This window comes from Equus caballus, chromosome 11 (genome assembly GCF_041296265.1).
Source record: "Equus caballus isolate H_3958 breed thoroughbred chromosome 11, TB-T2T, whole genome shotgun sequence".
NCBI classification, from domain to species: domain Eukaryota; kingdom Metazoa; phylum Chordata; class Mammalia; order Perissodactyla; family Equidae; genus Equus; species Equus caballus.
This window is the reverse complement of record NC_091694.1, coordinates 35,086,601-35,101,373: the sequence shown is the minus strand read 5'-3', so window position 1 is coordinate 35,101,373 and position 14,773 is coordinate 35,086,601. Positions and strand designations below refer to the sequence as shown.

The following is a 14,773-nucleotide window of genomic DNA, read 5'->3' as shown; positions in this document are numbered from 1 at the left end:
TCTATTTGGTTGATATGGTCAAAATACTAACAAATTGAAAGGCTCTGGGGCAATACTTTTCTCAGCTCCTGCTATGGATGGTGGAATTTTCACAGCAGTTTGCTTTAACATTATGGTTTCAGGAATAAACAACATAGTTTATTTGGGTTTATTATGGTTTATTTTTAACAATATGATTTTAAGAATAAAAAAAGAAATTACTTAAGGAACTTTAATGAATATATACCAGTAACATTCACAAAAATATCTTTATGTAAATTAGTAGGTGTCCTTGGCTGAGCTAACATTACTTTGAGGTTATGATAATGAAAGTTAATGTAAGTTAATATAATTTTGAATTATGTACTTCCTTACTTATGAAGGAAACCTAACTGCACTATGTATTCATGGAAATTTATAGAATTAAAAGGAAATAAATAGGATATTTAACTTCTCCACTTAAATCTTGAGTTGTGTGCAGCCCATACAGTTTCTGTGCTGCATATTAAATTCTATATATGATGAATAATAGTGGTTTTTGGTAACACTTGATGGCTTAGTATACTGTGCTAAGCATTTCACATGCATTACCTTCTTTATTCCTCACAAAAATCCTATGAGGTAGAGGTATTGTTATACTTTCTTTTTTTTCAGAATAAGGAGCTGTGGCTCAGAGAGAACACTTTACTACTTCCACTTTGACAGTGCCATCTGAAGTTCTTTCTCATGAACATGTTTTACATAGCTCTCTATTAAACTATATTTTTGATAAATGCATTTTTAGAATGGACAGGCATGTAGTAGAGATGCATGAACTTTGTGGTCAAATATAGGTTTGATTTCTATTTCTATAGCCGACCACGTATATTCTTGTGTCTCTGTCCTTAAAAAGAATATAAAAACACCTGTCTCCTGTGTTGTGAAAATTAATAGATATAACATTGGTATAGCTTCTGGCCACAGTTCCAAGTACATGACAAGGACTCACTAAGTGTTAATTCTCTCTTTATTACTTTATTTCAATAGTAATAATAATAGCTTATACTATACCCCAAAGGTCTTTCTGGCTCTTTATGTATATCTTGTTTACTCCCCATGACCACCCTATGGAGAATGGTTATACTATTGTCTTCATTCTATAATTGAGGAAACAGACTTAGAGAAGTGTTAGCCCCCAGGTTGGATGCCAGGCAGTCTCATTCCAGAGCCTGTATTCTTAACTAATATTTGATGTTCTTTGAGGATATGTTCAATAGCAGTAGATTAGATTCTGATATTTCAGGGCTGGTCTAAATCCCAGAAATTATTATCCTACCCCCTCCTTCTCCACCATCCAGTTCTTCCATTTTTTTTTTTTTTTTAAGATTTTATTTTTTCCTTTTTCTCCCCAAAGCCCCCCAGTACATAGTTGTATATTCTTCGTTGTGGGTCCTTCTAGTTGTGGCATGTGGGACGCTGCCTCAGCGTGGTCTGATGAGCAGTGCCATGTCCGCACCCAGGATTCGAACCAACGAAACACTGGGCCGCCTGCAGCGGAGCGCGCGAACTTAACCACTCGGCCACGGGGCCAGCCCCTCAGTTCTTCCAGTTTTAGATTGTGACAGCATGACAGTTCGTTTCCTGACCCTGAGTTGAGTCCTACAATAAGTTTGTTCAAAGATCCTTCTCATTCTAAAATCTGTGACCCTATACTGTTTGGATACATTTGCAGTATTCTGAGGCAGCTCTGACCATGCTTTAAGGGAAAGCTCTTCATCACTGTGGCTTAATAAGGAATATGCTGACCTCTACACTGAAATGAAATTAACCATTTCATGGGGTTTTTGTTAGGGACTACAAAATGGGAATTAATTCCTCAAGCTTCTTCATCTCCCTTAAATAGAAGAACCTCAAAATAGTTCTGCCCAAATGGATTTGACTTTAGTCATTTTTGTTTTTGCATGTAAATACATTTTGCTCAGCCTACAAAAGATGAAGAAATGGGGCCATTTTTTTGGCCAGAGGGGCAATCACTCTCCATGTTAGACCGCCAGTTTACATTTCTTTTGGACTCTGTCTTGATCTGTCATTGTCTCTCTCTCATTTTTTTTCCCCTCTGTCTCTATTTCAGTTTGTCTTCTGTCCCTATTTCTCCCTACTAGCTTCTGTCTTCCTATTTTGATAATTCTGTTTTATTTCCCTAAGTGAAAGACTCTCCCAAGGATGCTGAATATGTCATTATTTTTATAACACTCCTTATATGCACAGAAGATTTTAGCTTGGCTGTAAAACATGTTCTTGGCATACATTTGGCAGATGGTTTTTAGCCTGGGTGAGACTTTTTATCGGGATCATGAAAGTGTTGGGACGTCACTGCCCTCTATTCTTCCCTCTTCAAGTATGACATTAGTGGTTTTAGCTCTTGTTGACCCTTCTTTAAACCAAAGCTTTATAGCCTATTAGGGCATAGTGTGGATTTTTCTTATAATATGTTGGAGGGAAATATAAAACTCCTCTTAAGTTACAAATGGTTTCATTTACCAAAATGACTATTTCTCTTGGAAAGTTCTGTCTTTTCTTTAAAATTTCCAGGAGTTGGGTGGGCTTGATGTCCTCTCTCCTACTCCACTTCCCCACCCACACACACGTTGGCAGGGATGTTGAGAACTTTAAACATAATTCCAGGCTTCTAGGAGGCAAATCATTGACCAAGGAGTAACCAAGACACGCTTTTCTGCTGTTATTTTAAAGAAACTTTTTCGGTCAAAGTGGAAGTGAGGACAAAATATTACAGGCTTATTTTTTACTGTTTCATTTGTAGAACATAGGACAATGCTTTGGACCGTCGGTAATTACTGTTTCAAGCAACCTTGAGGGATTGAGATCCATGCTTTTCAAATCTACACTTAATCTCATACTTCATCATTTATTGGATCAAAGAACAGTCTCATTTACTTAGGGATCCATGTCAGCACCTTGAGCTCCAAATCAGGTATTACATGTCACCTTGTGAGAGAATCTCTGCATTGCCCCTATCTAGTCCTGCTCCATTAAAGGACTTTATCTAAGCATCTTTGTTTTTCCAAGGTCTCTGAAGGCTTTAATGAAAGGAAAAAGATTTGCCCTCTCTGTAAAAATAACACTTAAAACTTTTACTGTAAGTTTGCTTATCGGAGTAACTTTGCCCAGTCCTGGAGCAGGGCATTCTCAATGTGGGCCAAATAGATCTAAGCTTCTGATGGGTCCCCAAGGAACCATCGAAGAAACTTAAAGATTTCCCAGTTGAAGGAAGTAGTGTCCTTCAGGAGGGTACTAGATTATATCATAAATCTAGACATAGCTGAGAAGAGGAAAAGTTGTGAATTTTTGATCCTCACAAGCTGTATAATGCATGTTTCAGGTAACCTCCTTGGTTTCCTCCCTGCTGTTAGCTCAGCTGTGGCTTTTAATGGAGCCGTATCTGCACCTCCACTCTTTCATCTCTCCCTTTTTATGAGAATAAAAAGTAAATTGGGTGCTATTTAAATATTCCCTACTTATGTTTATTGAAAACTACCCTGCCGCAGGGCATTGCACTTTGAAAAACTGCCTTGCACCAGCCCAGTTTTCCACCCACATGGTTTACCCCAAAACCTGGACTTTGCTTTCCTCAGACTTTTAATTTCTTTAAACCAAAAGATCACAGAAAAACTTAGGAGGAGCCTAGTTTCATTGGTGAGGTTTTCAATAAAAGTTAAGTAGAGTGTGGCTAGAAAACCAGACCCGTTAAAAGCCATGACTGTGCTGACACTAGAGGAAAAACCTGCAGAATTCTTAAAAGTTCTTGCTTTCAGTGTTGCGGAGAAAAGAAAAAAATGAGGAAAGTGGAAGAGCTTTAACACTCCACTTTGGGAAAGCAGGGAATGAAGGAAGTTTGTTGAATTCATTTGTCGCTTATTGATGTTTTATTTGAAAGTTTGTCTTCTTATATGTATATGTTCTTTCCAGACATTTTTGAAAATATAGAAAGTATAAAGAATAAAATTTAAAAACTAATTCCATTCCACAGATATAATTATTTTTAACATTTTCTTACATAACTCCTTAGTGCCTACTCCTTTTATACTTATAATATTTTTTAAATTGACAATATATTAAACAATGTTTTCTAACTTGCCTCATTTATTATTATCAGCAAATTTCCTTCAAGTCGTGAAATATATTTCAAAATATAGATATTTTAATGGTTATATTCTCTGAATCATTTATTTGGCTAGTCTTCTATCATTAAACTTTTTGGTTTCTAATTTCTTTACCATACTAATTAAGAATAAATAAAATTCCTATATATAAATCTTTAGCTTATATGTTCCCAAACATTTAAATAAGAATTAATACCAATACGTCTCAAACTCTTCCAAAAAATAGAAGAGGGGAGAACACTTCCAGACTCATTTTGTGAAGCCAGCATTACCTCAGACTTAGTGTCCTAAACACAGGTCTAGGACACTACAGGAAAAGAAAATCACAGGCCGATATCCCTGATGAACACAGATGCAAAAATTCTCAACAAAATATTAGCAAACCAAATTCAACAATACATTAAAAAGATCACACACCATGGACAAGTGGGATTTATTCTAGGGGTGCTAGGATGGTTCAACATCTGCAAATCAATCTATGTCATACACCACATTAACAAAATTAAGGATAAAAATCACATGATCATCTCAGATGCAGAGAAGCATTTGAAAAAATTCAAGATCTATTCACAATAAAAACTCTCAACAAAATGGATATAGAGGGAACATTCCTCAACATAATAGATGTCATATGTGACAAGCCCACAGTTAACATCATATCCAGTGGTGAAAAGCTAAAAGACACAACTAGAAAGACCTGCAACTAAGATATACAACTATGTATGGGGTCGGGGGGGGGGGGGGGTGTTTGGGGAGATAAAGCAGGAAAAAAAAAAAAAAAAGAAAAGCTAAAAGATTTTCCTCCAAGATCAGGAACAACACAAGGATTCCCATTCTCACCACTTTTATTCAACATAGTACTGGAAGTCCTAGCCAGAGCAATTAGGCAAGAAAAAGAAATAAAAGGCATGCAAACTGGAAAGGAAGAAGTAAAACTGCACTGTTTACAGATGATGTGATTTTATATATAGAAAGCCCTAAATACTCCACCAAAATACAGTTACAACTGATAAATTCAGTAAAGTTGCAGGATACAAAATCAATATACAAAAATGAGTTGCATTTCTATGCACTAGTAATGAACTATCAGAGAAATTAATAAAACAGTCCCATTTACAACTACATCCAAAAGAATGAAATGCCTAAGTATAAATTTAACCAGGGAGGTGAAAGACCTGTGCACTGAAAAGTGTAAGACATTGATGAAAGAAATTGAAGAAGACACAAATAAAAGGAAAGATATTCCATGTTCATGGACTGGAAGATTTAATATGGTTAAAATGTTCCTACTACCCAAAGCAATCTACGGATTCAGTGCAGTCTCTGTTAAAATTCCAATGGCATTTTTTCACAGAAAAAGAGCAAACAATCCTAAAATTTGTATGGAACCACAAAAGATCCCAAATAGCCAAAGCAGTCTTGAGAAAGATCAAAACTGGAAGCATCGTGCTTCCTGATTTCAAACCATATTACAAAGCTATAGTAATCAAAACAATGTAGTGTTGGCATAAAAATGGAACAGAATAGAAAGCTCAGAAATAATCCCATGCATATATAGTCAATTAATTTACAACAAGGAAGCCAAGAATATCCACTGGGAAAAAGATAATCTCTCCAATAAATGGTCTTGGGAAAACTGGACTGCTATCTTACACCATACACAAAAATCAACTCAAAATGAATTAAAGACTTAAACATAAGATCTGAAATTATAAAACTCCTAGGAGAAAGCGTAGGTGGTAAGCTCCTTGATATCAGTCTTGGTGATGATATTTTGGATTTGACACCAAAAGCAAAGGCAATAAAAGCAAAAATAAACAAGTGGAACTACATCAAACTATAAAGCTTCGGTAACAGCACAAGAAACCATCAACAAAATGAAAAGGTAACCTATGGAATGGGTGAAAATATTTGTAAATCATATATCTGCTAAGGGGTTAGTATCCAAAATATATAAATAACTTGTATAACTCAATAGAAATTTTTGTTTGTTTAACAGTTTGATTAAAAAATGGGTAGAGGTTCTGAAGAGACATTTTCCACAGAAGACGTACAAATGGCCAACAGGTGCATAACAAGGTGCTCAACATCACTAATCATCATCGAAATGCAAATCGAAACCACATTGAAATGTCACCTCACACCTGTTACAATGTCTGTTATCAAAAAGGGAAGAGGGCCGGCCCCGTGGCTGAGTGGTTAAGTTTGCGCGCTCCGATTTGGCGGCCCAGGATTTCACCAGTTCGAATCCTGGGCGCGGACATGGCACCGCTCATCAGGCCATGTTGAGGCAGCGTCCCACATGCCACAACTAGAAGGACCCACAACTAAAATAAAAAAAAGAAAAGAAAAGGGAAGAAATAGGGGCTGGCCTGGTGGCGTAGTGGTTGAGTTCACACGCTCCAGTTTAGCAGCATGGGGTTCACAGGTTTGGATCCCAGCGGCGGACCTATACACTGCCCATCAGGCCATGCTATGGTGGCATCCCACATACAAAATAGAGGAAGATTGGCACAGATGTTAGCTCAGGGCTAATCCTCCTCAAGCAAGAAAGAGGAGAATTGGCAACAGATATTAGCTCAGGGCCAATCTTCACACACACACACACACACACACACACACACTCAAAGACAAGAAATAGCAACTGTTGGCAAGGATGTGGAGAAAAGGGAAACTTTGTGCAATGTAGATTGGAATTGTGAGATGTAAATTGGTGTAGCCACTATGGAAAACAGTATGGGGGTTCCTGAAAAAATTAAAACTAGAACTATCCTATGATCCACCAATTCCACTTTTGGGTATTTATCCAAAGGAAATGAAAACACTAACTGGAAAAGATGTGTATCTGAGATTCTGTTAAGTTTTTAGTCTGTTTTCTCTATATTGTTCTGATTGGGTAATTTCTGTTGTCCTTTACTGTTTACTTCTTCTTTCCTGCTGTCCCTCATTCTGCTGTTGAACCCATCCACTGAACTTTGAATTTTGTTTATTGTATTTTTAAGTTCTAAAATTTCCATTTGATTCTTCTTTACATCTTCTGCTTCTTTGCTAAGAATTTCTCTTTCTTTGCTGAGGCTTTCTAGTTTTTCATTTGTTTCTAGCAGGTTTATAAGTGCTCTTTGAAACATTTGTATCATGGCATTTTAAACGTCTTTGTCAGATAGTTTAACATCTTTATCATCTTGCGGTTGATGTCTATTGGTTGTCTTTTCTTCATTCAGTTTAATATCTTCCTAGTTCTTGGTATGTTGAGTGATTTTCAGTTGAAACCTGGATGTTGTCCTAAGATTTGGATCTTATTTAAATCTTTTGTTTTAACTGGCTTTCTCAGACACCACTGTGGAAGTGGGGTGTTGTGCCTTGCTTCTGCCAGGTGGAGGTCGAAGTCCTGCTTGGCCAGCATTACTACTCAAGTTCAGGGCACTATTGGGCAGAGATGGGAATTCAGCTCTCATGTGGTCTTTATTGAAAATGCAGTAGAGTGGCTTCATTATTGCTGGACAATGACAAAAGTCTTGACTCTACCCTAGGCCTGTTGTGACAGCACAAGAGTGGTGAGGAGCAGGGGTGCCCCTTTATTGCTGGGAGTGGGGTAAGTCAAAGCTCCCTATTTGTTCTGCACCGACACTGCTAATGTGCGTGTCGGAGAGTGGTTCTTGTTAGTAGCTGGGAGGAATGAAGTCCTGACTCCCTACTTAGCCTCCCCTGGCACCACCCTAGTGGGGTTGTTGGGCATCTTATTACAGGCCTCATGGGGGTGGAAGTCTACGTGCCCGCCTTGGCCTTTGCTGGCATGGGTGGTGGTAGAGCCACAGTTTCTTCTGTGGTGTTTGGCTAGAGTTAAATAGTTATTTCCTAAAAGTTTCTGTCTCGTGAGGCTGCCCGTTTCCTATTCTTTTGGCTAGAAAGTTAGGCTTTTTGTTTAGACTTTTTTTCATCCTTGTTTGTTGGCATTTTCAGCTTGTCGGCTGCTTCAGCTCCACTGCAGGATATTTGAGGCAAAAAGAATACCCAAATACTTCATGTTCCTTCTGTCGTTTCTTGTGTCCTGAAGGTCCTCGCTGGTCTGCCTTCTTTTCTCCACCTTTAAGAGTCTTCTTATGTTTGTTTGTATATAATGTCCAGGGGCTTTGGTTGTACTTAGCTGGAGAAACATACATCTACTCTATTTTCCCTTAAGTGGAATCGGCTTGTGCAATTTACTCAAATCTTTCAGGAAGAATATATATGTATATATTTGTCTGTGTGTATATGAAAAAATAATACATCTTCTAAGTGTACAGTTTGTCCCTGATTTGGTCAGTATCAGGAGGCAACGAGCTTGTTCTCTGAAGAGCCAGGCAGTAAATATTTTAGACTTTGAAGGCTGTTCTGTAATGGTAGGTACATTTGAATTTTTCATTTCTTCCTTGCTTCCTTTTACTTTACCAGTATTTTAGAGCATCATGTTCAGTATTACACAAATTTAAAACAAAGCTAGACATTTCATGGACATTAAAGTAAGCTATGGTTTGCCGACAGTTTTTCTTTTTGGAAAATGTTGCAAAAAACTGGGAAGAAAAAGCATTGAAGCCATGATGGCTATAGAAGGTGCCTTGACTGAGGATGAGATTGGCTTTGTGTGTGGAATCTTGAGTCTTCCTAAGTATGGGCACAGCTTTGCTTTCCCATTTCTTTTATCTGGCTTCATTTTTTTACGAATAGAGTTTTGTAGACAGGTCTCTTCTCCGCTAGAGACCTTACTGGTAAACCTGCAGAGATCTCAGACTCAGGCTTCTCTGGATCTGGTCTCTACAGGAGGAGCTAGAGATGAGCACCTAGCTCAGTAAGCTGGTATTGGCTTTCATATGGTAGGTGATTTGAGTTACTGTCTCTATTGAGTTCCTTTTTTTTTTTTAAAGATTTTATTTTTTTCCTTTTTCTCCCCAAAGCCCCCCAGTACATAGTTGTATATTCTCCGTTGTGGGTCCTTCTAGTTGTGGCATGTGGGACGCTGCCTCAACATGGTTTGATGAACAGTGCCATGTCCGCGCCCAGGATTCGAACCAATGAAACACTGGGCTGCCTGCAGCAGAGTGCGCTAACTTCACCACTTGGCCACGGGGCCAGCCCCTCCATTGAGTTCCTTTGTGCTCTGAATATCTTGCAATTGAAGTTTCTTTACTCGGGGATGTGATACACCTTGTAAAATAAAGAATCTATCCCAAAGACCAAAGTATTTTCTTTCTCCAGGTCACTATGTAGATTCTATGATAAACTGGTAGAATCTGTTGTAAAATAGTACTGAATCTAAGGACTCCAGTGAGCTATGGAAATGTTTGATAACGTTTACCAAAGTAGGAGGGACTAATTTCTCAGGATTCTGGTTTTACTATTTCAAATGCGTATTGTTTGTTTCTTTCTAACCTGGCTTTCTTATTTCTTATTCCATACTGACCCTGCGAAAGGAAAAAAAAAATTGCAGCATAGTTTTTAAATTATCTTCCAAAAAGTTGACAGTGCTTATGTTTGTCAATTACTTTAATATTCTATATATTTTTAAGTGGTTGCTTGGTTGGAGGTCTCTAGACACAACACTTCACACTAAGTAAGGCTGACGGTTAAGTGATGTGGAAGCCATTATCTCACCTTTGTGCTTGCAGGCTGTGGCCTCTTGCCTTTTCCTATTTCATAATAAATAGCATTAGCATTCAGGAACTTTTTAACACCTATTGAGGACAAGATTTTTCTAATCCCCTATAAGAGAGGATTTTAAAAAGGAATGACTAAAACCTAACAGACATAACATACAAAAAAGAGAACTATGCATTAATCTTACATTTGAATTTAGATTCATAAATCTCAAATAAAATATCAACACACCAAATTGTGAACGTTACAATAAACGAACAATTGACTATAACCAAATGTGACTTATCACGTATTAGAAAATCTACTGTTGTAATATATAATATTAGTCCAATAAGAAAACATGATAATCTCACTAGATGCTGAAAGGGCATTTGGTAAAATTCAGCATTTATTTGTGAGATTTATTCTGAGGTAACTAGGAATAGATAGGTACATTCTTTAAATAATAGAGAATAGCTGTCTAAACCAAACACCAGCATCGTATTTAGTGTGGAATCCTATTGGCATTCCTTCTAAAATCATGACCATTATACAGTTCCTCTGAAAATTCCAGACAATGCAGTAAAATATAAAACATAAAGGGAGGGATATAATTGCAAGATCATCATTTACAGACAGTATAATTTTTTGATCTAGAAAATTCAAGAGAATCAACTTTTAAAGAACTTGTTATACTGATCACATACTTGGTTAATATGCAAAATATCCCTACTATTTTTATAAACCAGTAAAACTAATTAGATGATCTAATTTTTTAAAAAATTTCACTCATGATAGTACCAGAAAACAAGATACTTAGGAATAACTGTAAGAAGAAATAGGGAACATCTTCATAAAGAAAACATGAAACTCTTCAGAGTGATATGGATTATTTACATAACTTAATTATCATGTTTCTGAATAAGGAAACTGAGTATTGTGAAAATTGCAGGTATTCCAGAATTAATTCAGAACTTTCATGTGATTCCAATCAAAATATACATAGATTTTATTTGGGTCTTGATGAAATTATTTTTTTTTTTTAAAGATTGGCACCTGAGCTAACAACTATGGCCAATCTTTTTTTTTCTGTTTATCTCCCCAAACTCCCCCTGGTACATAGTTGTATATCTTAGTTGCAAGTCCTTCTAATTGTGGCATGTGGGACGCTGCCTCAATGTAGCCTGAAGAGTGGTGCCATGTCCCCGCCCAGGATCCGAACCAGCGCAACTCTGGGCCTCTGTAGTGGAGCTCTCAAACTTAACCACTCGGCCACGGGGCAGGCCCCTGTTCTTTTTTTTGAGGAAGATTAGCCCTGAGCTAACATCTGCTGCCAACCCTCCTCTTTTTGCTGAGGAAGATTGGCTCTGAGGTAACATCCGTGCCCATCTTCCTCTGTTTTTTTATGTGAGATGCCTGCCACAGCATGCCTTGACAAGCAGTGCTAGGTCCGCACCCAGGATCCGAACTGGTGAACTCTGGGCCACCAAAGCAGAATGTGTGAACTTAACCACTGCGCCACTGGGCCAGCCACTTGATGAAATTAATTCTTTAGTGCATTTGAAAGTATAAGCAGGCAAGAATTGCCAAGATAATTTTTTTTTAAGATTTTATTTTTTTTTCTCCCCAAAGCCCCCGGGTATGTAGCTATGTATTTTTTAGTTGTGGGTCCCTCTAGTTGTGGCATGTGGGATGCTACCTCAGCATGGCCTGATGAGCGGTGCCATGTCCACGCCCAGGATCCGAACCGGCAAAACCCTGGGCTGCCGCAGTGGAGTGTGCAAACTTAACCACTTGGCCAGAGGGCTGGCCCTTGAAGATAATTTTTTAACTTGGCAGTGAGTAGGAACTTTATTTCACAACTTTTTATTATGAAAAATTTCTAACTTACTCAAAAATTTTAAATATACAGTGCAGCAAATATCTAAACACTCTCACTAGATTCATCAATTCCTAACATTTGTGATCTCTCTCTACTCAGAATAGAAGTTTAAATAAAATTGGATGAACCATGTGGTCTGTTTTAAAAGCAATATCAGCTACAGGCCCATTTCTTGGCTTTCTTTTAAAGCATAACTCCTCAAAAGAATTATCTATACTTGGTATCGTCAGTTTCTGCATGTATGTGTATGTGTGCATGTGTACATGCACACACATGCTCTGTCTTCTCTTTAAGTCCTTATTATAAAAAATTTCAAATATATGCAAACATGGAAAGAATAGCATAACGAACCCCTAACAATCTGGTAGCTTTAACAATTAAGAACTCATGGCCAAACTAGTTTTATATAGAACATATAAAACTGATGGTATAACACCACTATCCTGTCATATTATTTTGGAGCAAATTTCAGACATCGTCTTATTTCATCTGTAAATATTTCAGCACATATCTCCAAAAACCAGGTATCTCCAGCACATATGTTTTTTTAAAGCAAAGTCTTATCATGCTGAAAAATTAACAATAATTCTTTAATATCAAATTTCCAACCCATGTTAAACTCCCTGATTATCTCATTTTAAAAAAAATCATATTCCAATAAGACCCATACATTACAAGTGATTGATATATCTCATAAGACTCTTAATATATAGGTTTCTCTTCCACCTCCTTTTGTCACTTCCTCACAGTTTCTTAAGAAACTGGGCCGTTTATCCTGTAGTATTTTCCATCCCACAAACAGGATTTTGCTGATTGCATCCCCCTGGTGTTCTTTTGTCTCTGAAATTTCCTGTAAATTGTTGATTAGATCTAGAAGATTAGATCAGATTTTATTTTTTGGCAGAAATACTTATTTTTTGTGAATTTATGTTATGGGCACTTGAAAAAAGGGCATTTTCTCCATTTTCAAGATATAAAGTTACGTTTATATAAGTTAGAGTTACCTCATTAATTATGTTTATGTCTTCTAATGCCGTATATATCCTATCACGGACTTAGAAAGGTGAAGTAAAATCTCGTGCTACTAATGTTTCTCTTTATTTCTCCTTATATTTCTGTAGTTTTGCTATATAATGTCAATGTTGTATTATGCGATATGTAGATATTCATGACTGTTAGGGCTTCATTGCACAATATAATATACCTAGGTATCCTTTTTAACATTTCTAGGTGTCCTTTTCTTCTTGATTAATCCCTTTTTGTCTAATTAAGATTGCGACCACTACTTTTCTTTTTGCCGTTATAAGTCTAGAAAGATACAAAACCATATAAAGTTTTGTGTAAAAAAAGCAGTTATGTATATACACAGTAATATATGGGCATCTGTGTGTGTGTGTGTATATACATATATGTGTGTGTATATATATATATATATATATACACTCTTGGGAAAAACTAGAAGGAAACAGACCAAAATGTAAATAGTGTTTAACTTCTGAGCAATGGGATTATGGGCAGTTTTAATTTTCTTCTTTAAAGTTTTTTACCGTGAACTTGTGTCACTTTTATAAGGCTTAAAAACTATTATTTTTACAAGAGAAAATTTTAAAGAAAGTATGCAAAGGTAGTTTAGTCTTGTTAATGTTTTCAACATTTTTTCATTCTTATTATTCAGGATACATATTTTTTTGCCGCAGCCTAAATAGTGAACTGGGGACAGTACTGAACGGATCCCCAGCCCCTGTTTTAATCACGACTAAATCCATACACATGCCTCTTTCAGTGATGGGTTTGAAACGGGAAAATTTGATTGCTAAAAATTGTTACATGAGTGAGGAAAAATTTCCCAGAGTCTTTGAAAGAACTTGAGGACTGGGGAGTGGAAGATGGGAGGCCTCCTGAAAATCTGTCTGACATTCACTCAGGCTCCTCTTGGTTCTGAGCCAAATAACAGACGCTGCAGTTGAATTTTTCTGTCCAGACACTGGCTTAAATGAAGGTACACTTAACTTGGAAACATCCTTTCAGCTTTTGGCTGGAATAGCTGCTGTAGAGGAGCTTCTTTAGATGTGAAGCCGTGAGGGAGTTCTCTGAGTACATGCATTTTCACACATCTGCTGATGCCAGAGCCCCAGTGTGAGCATTAGTGCTCAGGAATGTGATGTGGATTTGAGATGATCTCCCCAGGATTTTGGCAGGTCAGGACAAACATTATCTTGCTCCCATATGTTTTTGTAGGATCTTGAAAGGGAAATCATATACATTTCCTTAAACTGACATGCTGAATTTTCCCACATACACCAGAAAACCCTCTCAGCAAAAATAAATTCAGGAATATGTAACTATTCATATAGTTAGCATCTGTTGTCAATACAACAATATAAGCTGATGGCTGTTGGGAATCACATACAGTTTGCATTTACTAAGATTTATGTTTAAATGGCTTATTTCGGAAAACCTGGCCCAACAGATAAAAACTATGGAAGATCCCACGTTTTGACTAAGTCCTTTTTATTTCTTTCTACTCTGCTTTTCCTTAGGTGCTACAATGTACGTGGGGCTGAGGTCCCTCATTTTCACTGCTTCGCCATTGATAGCCTTTCCTCCACGTAGGTACCTCTCCCAACAGTTTTTTGTATCTGATGTATATCTGACATATTCAGTATAAAAAAACCCAGGGAACCCTTGTGAAGCGAAGACATTCAAATATAATAATAATGATAACACATATTGTGTACAAAGACCATATCTGTTTTTTATCACCCTTGAGCAAACCCAGTCCTGTTTCATGTGGGGTTTGACAAACAGTAGGCACTCATTAAACGTTGACTAACCCTTTCCTAAGTCTTTTCATTCTCCAGTCTTTAGTCCCTCTGGAGAATGATATAATCTGCCCAGGAGTTTGGCTGCTTTTCTCTGCAAGTATATTATTAAAAGTTGAATAAAGAGCATGAGTTTCAGCTATGTAATGGCCCCATGTGCCAAGGATAGCACGTTGGTTGATTCTCATTGGCACGCCAGCTGATAGATTTGGTCTTATTTCATTCTGTATCACAACTAGGCTCTCCTGTAGGACTGAACCTAATTTTGAGAAAGTAATAATCCCTAATCACTATTTGTTTTCATGTGTTGTAAATGAGTT

The 14,773-nt window shown here is 37.2% G+C and overlaps 1 protein-coding gene across 22 annotated transcripts in view; it reads left to right on the top strand.

The window, feature by feature from the left end:
* BCAS3 (BCAS3 microtubule associated cell migration factor) overlaps positions 1-14,773 on the top strand; it is a 576,498-nt gene that overhangs the window by 334,169 nt on the left and 227,556 nt on the right. For 8 of the 22 annotated variants that reach the window (XM_070227539.1, XM_070227536.1, XM_070227537.1 and 5 more), the window contains one exon: positions 14,172-14,240. The exons of the other annotated variants lie outside the window; for them this stretch is intronic. In XM_070227539.1, coding sequence (XP_070083640.1) covers positions 14,172-14,240 — 69 coding nt within the window. The remainder of the gene's footprint in view (positions 1-14,171; positions 14,241-14,773) is intronic. 22 annotated transcript variants of the gene reach the window in all.